The sequence below is a fragment of the Nymphaea colorata genome, chromosome 7 (genome assembly GCF_008831285.2).
Source record: "Nymphaea colorata isolate Beijing-Zhang1983 chromosome 7, ASM883128v2, whole genome shotgun sequence".
In the NCBI taxonomy this organism is placed as follows: Eukaryota; Viridiplantae; Streptophyta; class Magnoliopsida; order Nymphaeales; family Nymphaeaceae; genus Nymphaea; species Nymphaea colorata.
Window position 1 is genome coordinate 5,946,350 of NC_045144.1, and position 17,776 is coordinate 5,964,125.

Sequence of the window (17,776 nt, forward strand, 5' to 3'; positions counted from 1 at the left end):
TTACATATGTTTCAGTTTTCACTAACAAATCTGAATAACCCTTTAACTCTAAGGGGTCTATAGACAAATGAAAATCACTTAATCAGTGACATATTTACATGTTTCACTAACAAATCTGAACAACCCTCTATGTCCACCATGATTGCAGTCCTCCTCTTTGTCCACCATGATTGCAATCCTGCTGCTCCTGCACTTGCAATGGCCCAATGACAAACTTGGATTTCACCTACAAGAGCAACGGTAGGAAACACAAGTAAAAATTAATTCAATAAAACCTACACATATAAAAGGCTAAGTGGATTAATATAACTAGATGAACTCACAAACAAATATAATGCTTTAATTAAAAAATTATTCTTGATGGGCATGCATGAGTGGAGCTAGCTATGTTATATGGACATGCCAATTCGAAATATGAATGAAATGTTATAACATTTTACCACAACGAAATATGAATCATGCTAATTCGTCACCAGAAGAGTCATCCTTATCTTCAAAACTACAAAAGACACATCACCACAAGCAAACCACAATGTTAGTATATCATAAAAAACAAAAGGAATGAGCAAAATTTAACATTAAACAATGAACATCTTACATTTTGCATGAGTTATCTTCATCACGAATCCAACTCTGTGTACAAAGTAGTGCTTCAACAGTTTCAAGAGTGGTTGAACATCGATAATCATTAATGATTCTTCCAGCTGTACTGAATGAAGACTCAGATGCAACCGTAGATATAGGGATTGCCAATATATCTCGAGCCATTTTGGATAAAACTCTATATTTACTTTCATTTGCCTTCCACCAATTTAATATACAGAAGTTTTCATTGGGACGAGGTCGTTCTATTGGATCAGTTAAATATGCTTCCAGATCTGTGCGAGGTACTTGACGAGATACAGAACTCATGTAATATGTGAAGGAGGCATCTCTTGAAAAAGCTGAAGGTTTCTCTTCTTCAAATTCCACATTGGTGTTGTTTGCATTCTCATTTTCTTCATCATATGTTGCATACACATTTTTGTACTAAGCATACAATTCATGAAGACTTCTCTCTACTTTTTCATATTGTACCATTGCATCACGTTCATTTAAATTCTCAAGCACATACTTCAAATATCCCAATTTGGACCTGGGATCTAAGACAAATGCAATTGCAAAGAGGACATTGTAGTTATTTTTACAATATTTGTCAAATTTTTCTTGCATTTTGATGGCTAATGATCTTATATAATCATTATCTGCCACACTATGTGTATGCAAATGGTTGCATACCTTTTGTATTTCTTAAAAAACCACATTAGCTGTTACATTTTTAGTAGCAGAGAAGATATTTGCAACATTATAGAATAATTTCAAAAATTGGCACAAGGTAGTTGCATAAGACCATTCATCCTCAGAAGGTAAATTTATATAATTGGGATCCACAGAAGCCAAATGTTGAAATGCATCTTTGTAAAACAATGCATCTCTCAACATAATATATGTAGAGTTCCATCGAGTTGGAACATCATAGGTTAATTTCTTTGTTCCAATCAAGCCCACTGTTCTTATACAATTCTTAAAGGAATGTAACCGCTTCGGTGATCCATTTACATATTTAACACTTTCACAAACTTTTGAATTTGTATCATGCAGATCCTGCATACCATCTTGAACCATAAGATTTAGAATATGTGCACCACAACGAATATGCAAATGTTGCCCTTGCATTGGAATAAGATGTCTTCTTCCTAAGTTCCTTTTCAATGTAGTTATTGCACTATCATTCGTCGAACAATTGTTAGCAGTAATAGAAAACAACTTTGACTAAATGTTTCATTTAGAGATACAATCTAATAAAGCCTCACACAAACTATTTGCATTATGTGGCAGAGGTATATATACAAAAATGAACATATGAGCATGAAACTTCCAATATCTATCAACATATTGTCCTGTCACGCATAGATAACTCAATGTCTGCTGTGAAGCCCACATATCAAATGTCAATGAAACTCGTTGGGTAGAATCATTTATAAATCCTTCAAGTCGGGCTTTCTCAATCTTGTACATTGACATAATTTCTCTTTTCATAGTTCTTCTAGAAAATGGAACGAACCTATGATTGCAAGCTTGAAGAAGTTTATTATGATATTTATATTCTACCAAATTGAACGAAAGCTCATGTGCTATTACACACTTTGACATCAACTTTCTTATAGACTCCATGTCAAATTTTTGTATAGATACAGAAGCGGCACCAGAATCATTAACTGCAAGAGCTAAAGTTCTTTGTTTTCCTTCATTGATTTGCCTACTTAAGCAAGATTTTATATGTCGACTTAAATGGCTAGTTCCATGACCACTGCTTGCTTTCAATCGTTCTCCACAATGTTTGCACTTTGCAAAATCTTCTCCTTTATATGTAACCAATATAAAATCAATCAATACTTTTGAGGTCTTTTTTTTCTTGGAGACAGCTTCTCTCTCGGTAGATGATTCCAATGATTCCATATTAGAAGTTGGACAATATTCTTTATCAGAGATACCGTGCGACATAACTGACATAAGTTGAAATGACACAGGTAAATAACCAAAACAATAAAAAGGACCATTAAGATGCACAATGCCTAATTTCATTAATATAGAAATATCTTAATCCGAATTACATGAAACCCTCAAAAACTTGAAAAAACTTCATGCTTTATAAGAACAAGTAACCATAACATCTTCATGCTTTAGAAGAACAATTAACCATAACATATATGATGACAAAGATGATCCAGATGCATGTGCAATGGTTAATAATATCATCAAGAGTTATGAGAAGAAATTCAGTTGAGATGAATCATGAGTTTATCCACATTAGAGAATAGGATTCATTGTCAGCTTGTCACACAAATTCAGTCGTGTATCTTCTTCGTGATCAACCTTGTACATCAAAATGAAGCTCAAAAGAACATATGTTATTGCTTCACAAGAATGTTCAGCAAATGCAGAACAGAACATTACTTTTCCTTTATGCTTTTTCTAAACCTTACTTTTGGCTCAGGATTGCAAATACGTGCACAGTCTTTCCTGGTTTCAAGCAACATGTACGTTTGATTGTTGAAAAATTGATTTAAAACATTCTGTTATCAGTGAGTCAAAGTTCCATGAGCAGATTGACAGATTCTATTCAAATTGAAAGGAAAAAGTATCCAAATGCCTAATTTTTGTGTTATTTTGACACAAATAATAGTTTTCTACCAGTATTTGGTTTTCTAAAGTTTAACAAAATGAGAATACATTAGATAGCATTTGTCAATAAAAACACCTTAGATAATTTGTAAACTAGATGTGTAGAATTAAAAAGAAAAAAAGCATTCAAATAGCGGAGTCAATGGCACATCAAGTTCTTTTGTCAGTTATCAAGTGTAAGAAAATTCTCTTTGTCAGATACGAAGACTTACTTTAGAATAACAGCAGGAAACCCAACTTTGTTTGTGCCAAGGGAAGAGACCAAGATGAAATGCTTGACCTTTGATGCAGTTGCTGCACATTGATGCAGAAGTGTTAGTTTTTATAGAGAAGAATCAAAATTGCTATTACTTCAACAAATGTAACATAAAATTACCCTGAACATAATCTGGAATAAGTTGCACATGCATTAGTACTGACTTGGGTGCAGAAAAAGATAGAAAATATGTGTATGGGCATGTACACAGAGACACTTGCATATATACACATACAGGAAAGTTATGAGCTTCTAGGACACATACAGGAAAGCTATGAGCTTCTAAGGATATCACAATTAATGGCTCATGAGAATTGTAAAACAAACAAGTAAAAATTTAATAGCTTCGAGTGAAATCCCAAAAGTTAGCATTGTTACATAGAATCCACAGGCACAATTCGTGACATTGTTATTTCAGCAACTACAGCTTTAATGCAATTGAAAAGAGAAAAGGAGGAACCGCTCTCGACCTTCCAAATGAAGGGGGGGGTGGGGGACAACAGATGGGCATCGGCGATGACCCAGACCGACTGGTTCTATTGTTCAATTGACAACAGAAGTTACAAAATAAGACAATATAACAAGAACTGAAAAAAAGACACTCACAAAACAGGGGAATAAGAGTTGAGACGGACAGAGAGAAAGGGGAAAAGTGGTGCACCTACACGAAGGACGGACAGGGGGACAACAGATGGGCGACGGCAACGGCGATGACCCAGACCGACTGGGATGACGGGAGGATAAAGCCGATGGGCGACGGGGACGGCAACGATCGACTGGGAGAACCGGAAAAGGCAGCGGATGGGCGACGACGACGGCGACGGTGATGACCAACTGGGAGGACCGGTCGCCGGAGAAGGCAGCCGATGGCGATGGTGACGACCGGAGGAGCAGCCGATGGGCGACGAGGAGGCAATCTCGGATTCTCGAGTCTCGACGGGAAGAAAGTCGAAAGAGAAACAAAACAGCTGAGTAAACCCTAACTAAACTAAGTTCATTTTTATTAAACCCTAACTAAGTTCATTAAAAAAAAAAAAAGGGCTTCGCGGGCCGCCGGCGTTCAAAGCGGCTGGCCCAAGCCCGACCCGTTAGTTACCGGGCCGGGCCAAGCCCGGTAACTAATGGGCCGAAAAGTAAATTTGCAAGGCCCGGGCCCGAGTCGGGCTGAGTACCGGGTACCTGGCGGCGGCCCGGCCCGTTGCCCAGGCTTAGTTTGGACTAGGCTCGATTATGTAAGCATGAGGGCCAAAAAGTGCAGCTTGTTAAGGTTGGGCCATTGCCCACTGCCCCATCTACTTTGGGTCTAGCTATTCACATGTTTTTGAAGTTGAGTTTTGTAACAACCGATCTTGAAACTAACTCAAGCGTGTATCTTGGCAAAACTAGGGCAATTAGTAGAATGACACTAGCACTAGTAAAATTTTCAAAGGTTTTTTATGCCAAAAATGTAAGAATATTCTTTATTCTTTCACATAAGATGCTGCAAAAATTATGTTTCTAATGTTGGTACTGGCACAATGTCGAGTTAAAACATAAACTCTATTGCTTTCTTCAATGAAGTTTTGACCCAAGCAAAATGACTATAAGAACATATGACATTAAATCTTATTTGAGTTGTACAAGCCACTTGTTGCTCGAAGCACTTTCTTATTCATGAAGAGTTTATCTTATACACTAATAATGAAGCACCCAAGTATCTGCATACCCAAAAGAAACTTAGTACTATGTGTGTTAAACTTAGCTTTTGTGTATCAATCTTTTGCAATGCTGTGCTTACTCTATTGACAATCAATTGGGAGTCGTACTGGTGATGCTAATGCCCTTAGCCAAAAAGTAGTCCTCATATATATGATCGTGTATTGAAATTATGAATTTCAAAGCAGTAAAGAGCTTTATCTTATGAACCTTGCTTATGTAAAAGTTTGGAAAGGTTGTACTTTCACCCCACACTCTCTGAATTCATAGCTTTCTATCCAAATGGCCATTTATTTCTGGCAATAAATTTTGCATTCCAAATTCTTATTTGCAACTTCAGTTGATCTCTAGGTTACATGGAGATGGGTTGTCTAATCACTTTTTGCCATACAAGGCTTTCACTTGTTAGATGAGCATTACTTTTGGCCAGAGATGTAATCAATTTGTTTAATATTGTCATAGTTGTGATATGGTTAAGGGTTACTATCAAAAGAATGCATGGTTTATATGCATATTTGTTGTATATGGTTGTTTGCACAACATGTTTCTATATGTGGGCCTATACAATAATATTTATGTATTTAATTTCATCTTAATTTGAATTTTTCCAAGATGGGTCCTTCTCCAAGCACGTCCCTTATTGTGTCTTATTATTTTAAGGATGTCACTTGTTTTCATAGTTTTATTTTGGGTGAACAGGAGGGTAATTTCACCATGTGAGTGAAGGCCAAAGCCTCCCCCTTTTCCCTCTTTACCTATGGTCTAGGGCTGCTTCAAGTAACTTAAGGTGAGACCCTTGGCTTCAACTTGCATATCGGTCTCCTTCCTTTTCAGCATGGAGAGTTGATACCATGGGGCCCAAACAATAAAAATAAGTTTCAGAATTTTTATATGGGCCAAATTACATAAAAAAACCATCCTTCCAAACAATCCCAATGCATAAACCAAGTAAACTCCAGATAAAAGATCCAATTTCAAAATCCAACCAGCCTTTTATTGGACAAGCTAGAGTAAGGAACAAATCCAAGTGGACCGCCATGCATAGGCAGAAATATACATGTATGCATGGATTTGCTCAAAACTTGACATATTTCATTGTTATTCAATGCTTTAGATCTATTCCCTTAATTTGGTGACAATGGTTCATCAAGGATGCTTGAAGATAATGGTGTGGAATAGTATGACTTTATAATCAAAACTAAAAAACCCACATTTATGTAGATCATATAGAGATTGGTTGACAGCAGAAGAAGTTGAGTGTTCCATGAATCTGCATAAAAAAATGAGGGGAATTCCTAAAGTACTAAAGCACGCATCTTATGAATCTACCCAACCTTAAAGCCAGATTTATGAAATACTCACAAATGTACTTATTGTCAAACTATTATGTTCCGACCTCTATTGGTTCTAATTAAGTCGGATCACTAATGATGGACCCAATATCCATTATTTTCTTATTAAAGTAGCCTCGGATTTCTAAACACCAAATTATTATTTTTTTAAAATTTTGTGATTGCGTGTTGTTTGCTGTTTTATTTCAAGTTACACGGTGTCTTATTAAAACCCATTCACTACATCAGAATTCTATATCTATTTCTTGGCATGCTTGGGGTCTCAAAAGCCTTGCGAGGTACTCGAAGTGCTCATATACCTTCAAAAATAAAATAAAAAAAGCGAATCTACTCCGGCTAAATTTCTTACCGTCGTTCTCGCATCATTGTCCGCAATGTGAGGGATAGCCACTGCCTCTCTTCTCAAGTAACTAAGCGAGCTTGTGCTCTGGTTTGCTTTCGAGAACGAACCGAACCGGGCCACCTTGAGTTCTGCTACATTTTTATCGAGTCGAGCTCGGAATGTTTCAATTGGGCTGCAAGGCGGTTCACATAAAAAGGGTCAATATTTTGAATCCTTTCATATATTATTCTTCTGGCTGCAAACAGTGATAAATAAATACCATACACGATTTGAAAAGTTTACTATAAATCTATTCAAATTCTAAAGCAAACCAAAACTTCATTCAAATGTATAATGCATGATCTTTTGTTTAGTCGTGGATCTCAGATCTATAGATTTAAGGTCGGACCCTATCTTTGCTTTTACGTATAACGTGGATCTTTACATGCTTTCTAACGCAATACGCCGGAGCTTGAATCGAATTCGAGCGCACCGATTGGTTCGACTCGGCTGCCAACAGCCTGCACAGTGCGCAGTCAAAGGCGACGCCGGCTGAACACGGCGTGATTATTAAAGACTTGAGAGAGCCGCGACCGGAGCAAAGGGCCTCCCCTAGATCTGGTGATCCGTAGTGCCGGATCCGCGATCTGGGCCTGTCGTCGCTCTCGCTCTCTCCGACTGATGGTCTTGGGGATCACAGTTTTCGAAGCGGTTTCCAGGTGAGATCACCGGTGAGGGTCTTTCTTTCTTTGCTGATTCCTTCTACATTTGGAAGCGGAAGAAGACGAAACCCTATTCATTCTACCGGTGAGTCTTCACTCCCATCTGGATCCTGTCCATTCCGTTCCCGGTTGTAACGCGATCCGGGGCTTTGTTGGGCAGATAGATCTCGCTCCTCCTCATCGGAATTCAGCGGTCGTCCTCACGGGAGGCCTGGTGTGTGGAGTGGTAAATTCTATTTCATTGACATCCCGAGTTTTCTCTTGGTATGGATCTTGTTTGTCGGTCTTGGGGGAGATCTTTTTACTGATAACTGGATTTCGATTACCCGCTTTTGTTCTGAGAATGTGGTAGATGTTCTGAGAAGAAGCCGGCGCTCGATCAAAGAGGAAATTGCCAGCGTGAGTGTACTCGCGTGAAGATGGCTGGGGCTGCGGGCGGTTTCGTGACGCGCTCTTTCGCGTCTATGCAAAAAGAATGCTCCGGGAAGAAGTATGGGGCGCTCCAGAAGGCTCTTCAGGAATACATAGGTCGGTTGTTCGGCATAGGGTCGGCTGTAGAAATTGTTGATTTTAGGCGATGAATTTAATCATGAAAACTGTAATGACGTTAGTCTTAGCTTACGAATTTAATATCGAAATCATGTTGGTCCGAGGTGATGAATTTAACCATCTCTGCTCCTCTCCCTTCAGCATGTTGGGAAGAAAGAAACAGCCAAGCTAAGGAAGGCCTGTGTTTTTTTGGTCACAATTTTCTGGATCCATGATGTTGTGCCCGTCTCGTTCTGTCAAGCGGCATTACGATCTTTCTTTTCCTTCTTTGTGAAATGCGAAACGTGTGTAGTTAGCTTGAATTCTAAGGCTTATAGAGACAAATATTAGCAAAGCAAAATTCTTGTTAGAATAGTTTAGCATACTTCAAACAGTTCTGACAAATGACAGGCAAAATTTTTACTCGTCATATTGGGGAGGAAACCCTCAAGAAGATCTACATTCTGCAGCAGTGGATAAAAAAATAATTGCTGCTTGGATGCCACTGGCTTGGGTATCAATCAGTAATTCAGGTGCCCGGTGGCTTTAGCTGTTTCACACACACGCCGTGTGATACTCCTACAGAGTACAGACCATGGTGGTTAAACGAAAGACTGATTAATAAAATTTTAATAAAGGAGAGCAAGAAGGGACTAGCATAACCCTTCCTAGCTTCCCTGCCTATAACAAATTTTCTTCTTGATGGTGCAGATCGTACTAAAGAGGTCAGTCAGCCGCCTGCTTCCAGTGATAAGAATCGTGCAACAACTTCGCCTGAAGATGAAACGTATGTCTAAACTTTGATTGTTCATGTTTTTAATGTGACTCCTCATACACTTCTTTCTTTTTGTTATTTTTTGTTCCCCATAGCAATCAAACAAAAACACGTGATAAGATGTGCTCTTCTAGAATGTTGCTGGAACTTGGAATGCTTAGTATAGAGAGTATCTCCTTCCATTCAAATGACAATTCTCACTAAGTGTTGATGTGGATTAACTTTTGGAAGTCACAGCATTACTCTCAAAAGTTTCCACTCGCAGCATTATGTTTCATGATCTAATTACTGCCAGCACAATGTGTCCTGTTTCTATCTGTTTATGGCCATTCGCAGAATCAATTGTATGGAATTTTGGAAAGGCATTATCCCTTCTCCTAAATGTGAAAATTCAAACTTTGAAGTTGGATCAATTTGGTCATACATGAGACTTTTGGTAAAAAAACGTCTTTTCCAGGGTCGGCAGAGATTCTTGACATGGTCCTAGTTGCCGAAATCCTGACTAGTTTAGCTAGTTGATTGAGTTAGTGAACCGGCTGATCTAACGAGCGATTAGTTGGTCAGTCAGACTAGCCAATTAATCAGCCTAGTTGTTAGTCAACCAAGTAATCCTTGACTTATATGTATGTGCGTTCTTTGGGTAGAAATGTGTCTCTATATTTATTTCCATACATGTATAGTCAGTCACAGAAAATGCGTTTTTTTCGAAAAAAAACTCGAAAAAACCCAATAAATTAAATGGCCGTTTAAAACTTAAAAAAAAGTGTTTTTTTTTTAAACATTGAAAACGAAAAAAACGCATTTTTAACCCATTTTTAACGCTTTTTTTTTGATGTATTAGTCCTCATTAGTCTTTTTAGGGTCTTGAACAAAATGTATCTCACTTTCCAATTTTGATAATTTAGGACATGGTATAACATATGCTTTTGGATTAATGATGCCAAGATTTGAGCTCACCAATAGGGAAGGAAGTGCAGATCCTCACAACTTTAACTTTTTTCCCCATTTTTTCCCCCTTCCTGTTCCAAAATACTTCATTGCCTCACTGTTTACAATTGTAAATGAGAGGTTAGATGAATAACTCTATTCACTGCTTTAATTGATGCATGTTTAGAAGCACGGACTTGGGAATAAAGAACATAAAACTATAAATAAGAGTTGCAATAATGATAAGATACATTAGAAAAAGCTGCAGCCTGCAGGTAAAATACAAGCACAAATGACCAGAAAATCTAATCCATGGTCATTCAAAGAAGACCAACAACCATCTCTATTTAGTAATGAACAGGGAAAGAACTTAAGAACAACACAAAAAGATTGACGTTCACCTTTCTATAGATTAAGAATTTAAGATCTATATGGAAAACTGCTTTCTTTTGATGAGTTTTTCCATTAAATTTACTGAAAGAGAACTCTGCCATTTTAACACACCTTATGGAATCTTGTCATTACTTTAATTTCACATGTTTAAGTGGAATAACATTGGATAATGTTCTCAGTCAGGCAGGTAGATTTTGTGGGTTTGATGGTAATTTTGTAGGCTGTAGCACCTTAATGGGCAATGTTCTCATTGGTCACTGTTATTCCCTCGTGTATTGGTGGAGCATCTCTTTGTGCTTTTTCAACTTTGGTTAGAAAATAATGAACTGAAAATATGTTTGACATAGGAACTGATGAACAAACTTAAATTTTGGCAACTTCTCAACAATGAAAAATGACTGTTTTTGTTTTGTAGGATAACCTTGGAAAAACAATGGGTTCATAAAGATGATTATTAAATGAATATTTAGTAAGACACTGTTGTAAAGTTTTAAAATAAATGTCAATTGGCAACTGTGGTCATGTGTTAATATCAAAATGATAGATAACAATGTCATACATATACCAAACAATAGTATTTTAAGCATTGGATCAAGAACCGATCTAGCATAGTTTTATCAGCATAAAGGGCAAGGTAATACTAATATCTAAAAAAATGAAGTTGTCTCCCTTTAATAAAAATTCGTGTGAAGTCCATCCTGCAGCCCCTCTGCATGGTTCCTGGCCAAAGAAAGTTGACTTGTTTGTCATTTGTTTTGGCAGCTTTACAAAGTTTTCCTTTGCTCCAAAAATACCAACTTTAACCTTTTACTGGATATGTGACACTGTAAAGCTATAACATAGATCCATAATGCATTAGTAATATTGTAAAAGGTGCAGTTGTCTAATATTTGGCAATTAAATTACAAAATTTCAATATTTTGGTGCTGTTTGTGGCTGTAACTGTTCCCACATTTTATCATTTCATAGCGAGCAGAAGTAATGATAACTTTTGACGTACATCTAATATTTTATTTTGATTCCCAGGTTCTGATGTTTGCTTAGATGCATTCCTAGTGATTATAATTTAAATAATTTAGTGGCATCAAGATGCGTGGAAAATGACCTTGGATGGAGATATTATAAGGCTATTTTTTGCTGATGTATATGGACCCTTCTTAAGCATATTTTGTCATTGTGTGATTCAAAGAAGTTTGCAAGATTGGAGGCAGTATATTATGCTAGTTTATTTTTCCATACTTTACAAAGGTGCATAAATTCATTCATGCTGGTCTCCTAGATGTGGAGGCAACAAACATAGACGATAGCACATGCTCTACAATTAGATTGAGATCTGCCAATCCTGGAGCCTAAGCCCGGTGTGGGAGTGACCAATTGTTACAATGATGTTGGCTAGGGAAGAGGAAGCTAGGGGGGTGAAGGTGATCATGAAAAGAAAAAATCCTCTGCCTTGATGAAACTAATATATTGCCGATGTTGAACTTGATCATATCTATCACTTAGTTGATTAGGGCACGCGGCTGCAAACAATAGTGTCAGAGATTTGAATCCCTCCTTGCATCATTGAGAACATTAGAATTACACACTCTTGTTAAAAATTAACTTAAAATGAATGACTCATTGGAACTTTATTTATCACAACCAACATAATTGTTGTTTTATTTTGTTAGGGCTGATGAGTTGCTTCATACTCTTTAGGATGAGGAATCCATTGTTTAAAGTTTTATGCAACTATCAGGCTTCTTTAAGTGGCACCATTTTAATTTCTGAAATGTTCACTAGAATGGCAGACCTATAACTCTAGACCATGCTTCTCTGTGAAAGGTACCCTTTGTGTATTTACTTTTTAAGCAGTCCTGTTTAGGTGTACTTTGTTCTCATGTTTGATAATTGGGCCAAGTTCTTTTGCCATGATGCCCTTGGCCTTGTACCTGAGTCATGACACCGTTGCTATTCATATTTAGAATTCGTTTTGCGCTATGCTGTGTGGATTGTAAATATTCCATGAAATAATAAAGTTTGTTTTTCTTCAGTAGGTTGCCTGGTGAGGCAGAAACAGCAAAAAATGAAAAAACGGTGGATGGTACCGGAACAGATCAAATTGATAAGACAGGGGGAACAAGTGAGACTGTTACAGCAGCCTTGTCTTCTGCTGGCCATACTTTGAGTGTGGCTGATTTAGATATTGTCTTGCAGCCTCTTCGTTTAGCAATTGAGACAAAAAATGTGAAACTTGTAGAGCTTGCCCTTGATTGCCTTCATGTAAGTGAATCCTTCTGCTGACACATGCATATGCTGTTACATTTTTTTTTAATCTTTTACTTTTTTGAGCTTCACAAGGAATTTTAATTTCATATGTTTATCTCTGGGTATATGCTCAACTAAATTGTGAGATGAGCTGCAAGAACTTTTATATTTCACACAGAAATAGATCACTGGCCTAACATCTTCTTCTGTCGCACACAACAGAGACACAAATAATAGACATGCACATACACATATGACACTATAGCAGAAGAGAAAACAAACAAAAACAGAATCTTGTTAACCTCCAACAAACAGCGGGAGAAAAGAGATTTAACAGAAATTAGAAATTTGATGAGTGCTTTATCAAATATAATGAAAAAACTTTTGTCCATCGCCCTGTTCTAAATCAGTTATTTAGGAATAAGAAAGATGCATTTCTTCCAAAGGAGGAACAAAAAACCAGGGACATACCATTATATTAAAAATGCTGTGATGTGTATCTTGATCTTGATGTGGAATAACTGTAGATAAGCTGGGTCAACAGTGCTTTGATCCAACAAGGCTATCCCATAGGCATGACTTCAAATGTGAACCCTTTTTGCCCTTTGAATCTTGGCTACAAAAGTTTAAAATGTTGATTGTTGTGTACGGAGAATGGGACTATGAACTAATATTCTCTGAGATCCAATCCGAGTGAATTATTACAGTATACCACATAAAGATGCCTCCCTTTATAAATTTCATAAGGCGTTGTAGAATCTTATAATCTGATTCCGTTTTTCTTGTGATAGAAACTCATTGCCTATGATCATTTGGAAGGCGATCCTGGTCTAGATGGTGGCCTAAATGCTCCACTGTTCACTGATATTCTCAATATGGTCTGTGGCTGTATTGATAATTCTTCATCTGATAGGTATGCAGCATTTTCTTGTTGAATTGCATTATGTTGATCATAATGTCCATAACTGTCAGCTGAGTCTCTGAGGCATATGCTACACAGTACCATCCTACAAGTTTTGAAGGTGCTTTTAACTGCTGTGGCATCAAACAAGTTCAGAGGTATTCACCAGTCAAAATATTTCAGTTCCACAGCATATTTCTTTCCATTTTCTCCTTTTGAGTTGCAGTCTGCAAGGCTCTGAAAACAGTTTTTCAATTTGCTCCTGCATGGATTTACCCGTAAAGAAGAAGTTCCTTTACAAAATTGGGAACTGATTGGGGTCTTCGTTCATCTGAAGGTTTATTCTTTTGAAGATCAGTCCATTTGTGCAGGACCATAATACCATTAGTAACTTTGTGGTTGATGCATGGATTGTTACTAGAATATCATATGCACCCATTAGTTTGTCTTGTGGATATCTTGTTTCAGTTATAAGATGACATATATATTTTAAATTACTCTGGCTCCATTAGTTTAGATGTTAAGATATCCTTCTAAGCACTGGATGGGCACATGACACAAAAATATTTTGACCCATTAAAATGTTTGTACTTCGTATCTCCAGATTGAACTCCGTTGAACTTAATATTTATTACCTATTGCTTGTCATGTGCTATGTGACTTTTTATCTGTTTTGATTTTAAATGGCTAAGCACTTAACTAGTTCAAGTGGAGGGTTATACTAAAAAATGACAACCATGCTGGGAGAGTGGGAGAGATAACACACGTAAATATTTAAAACACAAGCAAGTATAGGTTAGCTTGAAAGTTTTGTATCTGTGGGTTACCCATAATGTTTTTTGAGCCTTGTCATGGGGGCTAGTGCTACACATTTTTATTCATGTTCTGTATACATATATGACCGTCCTTCAATGTTGTTAGCAAAACTTGAAGTTCTGTAAAGATGATTTTTGATGTTGATGTGAAAAGTTTGTTTCTTTTACTAAGGTCTGCAAGCCGTATATATATATATATATATATATATATATATATATATATATATATATATATATATATATACACACACACACACACACACACATGTTACAACTATAGTATGCATTTATGCAAAATTACATGCAATAAGAAAGAAAAAAAGTGAAAATTTAGGTTGCCAATAAAAATACCAGGCTATTGCTCACTAGGTGATGTTCTAGGCATTTGCAAAGGGAAGTTGCTGAGGACAGCAAGCCTAGGTGATCAGCCAAACCTGACAGCCTAAGCAGGTAGTATCTGAGTTCCAATTTTGACAACTTATTGGAAGGCATTTCGAAGAGCTTACAAGGAGAAGAGCATAGCACCACAAAATCTAGAATGCATAAAAGTAAATATGTTTTGTTAAGCAAATGCTTGATGAAATCCCTATGTACATGGGATTAGAACTTGGACTGGTCCCAATAGCTATTAGACCTTGAACTGGTCCCAATAGCTATCTGTTGGAACTAGCCCCAGTGCTATTTTGTTATTCAATCAATGACCAAACTGCCATCACCTCGGTCAACAGAAAAAGTAAACAAGAAGTAAAACAAAAAAAGAAAAAAGAAAATTTAGGACAGAGACAAATATATGTGTGGATGGTCATGCATGTGTGGGATTTCTTATATGTATTTCATATATAAATATGTATAAAATGTATATACATATTTATCACGTACATTTGACATGAATATAGTCAGTACACTTAGATACATATACACACATATACCTGTATTTTAGCAGCATTATCGTTCATTTATTATGGCACTAATCTATGTCACATAGGTACGGGCAATGTTATCCGTATCGTACGATACGCGTATCGTATAGGTCTAAAAAACCTATACGATACACTTATAATACACGATACGCTCGTGTATCGTAAGCGTATCGCCCGTATCGTATGATACAAGCGATACACCCCCGTATCGTACGATACGGGGGAAAACACAAAATTTTTTAATTTTTAAAGTTTAAACACTCCTCCCTCTCTTTCTTCTTGTATTTAAAGACTCCAAAAGACGTGGGAGGGAGAGATTTTGCCCATTTTCATAAAAATAACCGAGGATTCATCGATTTGGGGATATATTGTCGTTGAATCATGAAAGTTGATAACGATATGTTTTGAACTTATGAAATGTGATGTATTCTAAGTTCTAAGACTCCAAGTCCTAAGACTCGAAGTCCTAAGTTTCTATAAAATTTTCACGTTTAAAATTGTGATGGATGCTTATTATGTTATTTTGAATCTCTGATTTCTTATTTTTCAATGTGTTGTCGATACACATGAATGTTCCTTATGTATGATGATCTTTTTGATATTTGAAAACATTTTTCTTGATTTCTGATTTTTTGTTTGTTTTTTCAAATTTTTAATGATTTTCTCTATTTTTTTCTGATTTTTTAATATTTTTCAATAAAAAAATTATTTTTACGATACGTTACGATACAACGTATAGGTTGGCCTGGCCGATATGCGATACGCTACGCCAGTGGTAACATTGGGTACGGGTACTGGTTCGCACTATTTTCAAAAAGCTTGGGTATGAGGGTATGAATGTTATATATATATATAACATAAAATAAGAATTCAAACAAAATAACACATTCACGATTCAAAATTTATAGTTTCTAAAGAAGAAACTATTGAACAAAATATGAAAACGCAGCTATATATCTGTTTCCTAAGTGTAAATGGTGTAAAAGAAGTAAAGAACATAACTGAAATCCTAAATTTTGGATAGGAAAGGACTCAGTCAACTTTGACCTAGTCCTAAATTGGACGGATACGGTCCTGGGTACGTTGACCGTATCTGGTACTGTTTGACCAGTACCCAAGATGTACCCGGGTCAGTACCAGTACCAGTACCGGTGTCGTGCCTAACCGGTACGGGTATGCTGCCTTTACAGCAGTATCCATGTGACAAAGGCACTAATCTATGATAAACCGAGTTTTAATAGTAAGTCTATGATTAACAATGTTAAAAAGCTAATATTAAGAAAATTTAGCTTCAGAAGTCGGAACAACTGTAGTAACTTGCTGTACACATAACCCTATGAAGTTTTTCCTTACCTAATAGCAAAGCGGGTCTGGCATTTCTTGTTTGATCTCACATTATTTATTATTTTCAATATTCCTAAGCCCCCTTCCCCACTTTTTGGGGATACTTATAGAGGTGAGAAAGAAACTGGATGGGTACTAAACTGGTGCAGGTAGGTTGGTTCGCAAAAAGTTTCAACCTTGGTTGCCTACATTATGGAGGCATTTGTCAACTGGTCTTAACTTATTCCTAACTTGGCACTCATTTTGACATTTTGTATTTGCTTTTGTTATGTGGATAATTTGGGCATTATGTGTAATTAGGAAAATAGCTTTCATTTGAATATGCTGAACACATCAAAAAGTTGGAATCTGAAAGGAATAAAATATTAGCTTTAAGTATTGAATGTAAGTTTCTAGATCGATGGATGAGTGCAAGATTGCAAGTCTTAAAAGAACTTTAGTTCTATCATTTTGTTATTCTATTTCAGAAGTACAGGAGGAAATCCTTCAAAAGTTTCCCTTTAAAAAACTCTTTTCCTAATTAGGATATTCTTCACAATTTTTTAATAGATTAGCGATGATTTTGACTTTATTAATTTAAGATTTTGTTAAAAAGTAATGCCCATGTGCCTATACTGAAGGAAAAAAAAACAAAAATGGCCTTGTAAGCTAGGGAGAAGTAATATCCCAATGATGAGGAAGCTAAATCTGCTCCATGGATGCAGGCAATAGCCCTCATACTGTGGCGGACTTAAAAATTTAATGTAGGTAAGCCATTAAGGTTGTTCAAGAAAAAGAATACAAATGTGGTTTGGAAATTTCCTCCCTCTTCTTCTCTTGCTGCCATATTCAGAATGAGCACACAAAATAAGTGGCAAATTTGTGTAAGTACCATGTATCAACTATATGTTGTACATTTACAATGTTGATCCCCAATTGAGCTTGGTTTTGGATCAGTATTCATGAAGCAGATCTTAAGCAGCCTGTTATTGAAAAGCAACTTGCTAAGATATTATCAGTTGAATAATGCTAGTGACCATTTTTGAATTGCAGTTCATGGTGAATGCCTGCTGGGAGTGATTAGAGTATGTTACAACATTGCGCTTAACAGGTAGCGACCTGTGACTTGTAGAGCAGGAAATTGTGATGAAGAATATTCACATATTCATATCTAATTCTTATCTTGGATGTATAGCAAGAGCCCTATAAACCAGGCAACATCAAAGGCCATGCTGACTCAAATGATTAACATCATTTTTAGAAGAATGGAGAATGATCAGGTATAGGATCTCACTTCTTCCATTTTGGACATGTATTTGCCCGTTGATTTCAATTTTCACATCATGGAATGGACAAACCTTCATGAGGTCCCTTT

The 17,776-nt window shown here is 36.6% G+C and overlaps 1 protein-coding gene across 1 annotated transcript in view; it reads left to right on the top strand.

Annotated features, from left to right (window-relative positions):
* The first annotated feature begins 7,434 nt into the window (after window positions 1-7,434).
* Window positions 7,435-17,776, top strand: part of LOC116258041 (brefeldin A-inhibited guanine nucleotide-exchange protein 5) — a 45,901-nt gene continuing 35,559 nt past the window's right edge. The window contains exons 1-9 of the mRNA XM_031635113.2: window positions 7,435-7,657; window positions 7,733-7,798; window positions 7,925-8,100; window positions 8,812-8,887; window positions 12,229-12,457; window positions 13,234-13,355; window positions 13,443-13,501; window positions 17,455-17,512; window positions 17,597-17,681. Coding sequence (XP_031490973.1) covers window positions 7,992-8,100; window positions 8,812-8,887; window positions 12,229-12,457; window positions 13,234-13,355; window positions 13,443-13,501; window positions 17,455-17,512; window positions 17,597-17,681 — 738 coding nt within the window. The 5' untranslated portion in view covers window positions 7,435-7,657; window positions 7,733-7,798; window positions 7,925-7,991. The remainder of the gene's footprint in view (window positions 7,658-7,732; window positions 7,799-7,924; window positions 8,101-8,811; window positions 8,888-12,228; window positions 12,458-13,233; window positions 13,356-13,442; window positions 13,502-17,454; window positions 17,513-17,596; window positions 17,682-17,776) is intronic.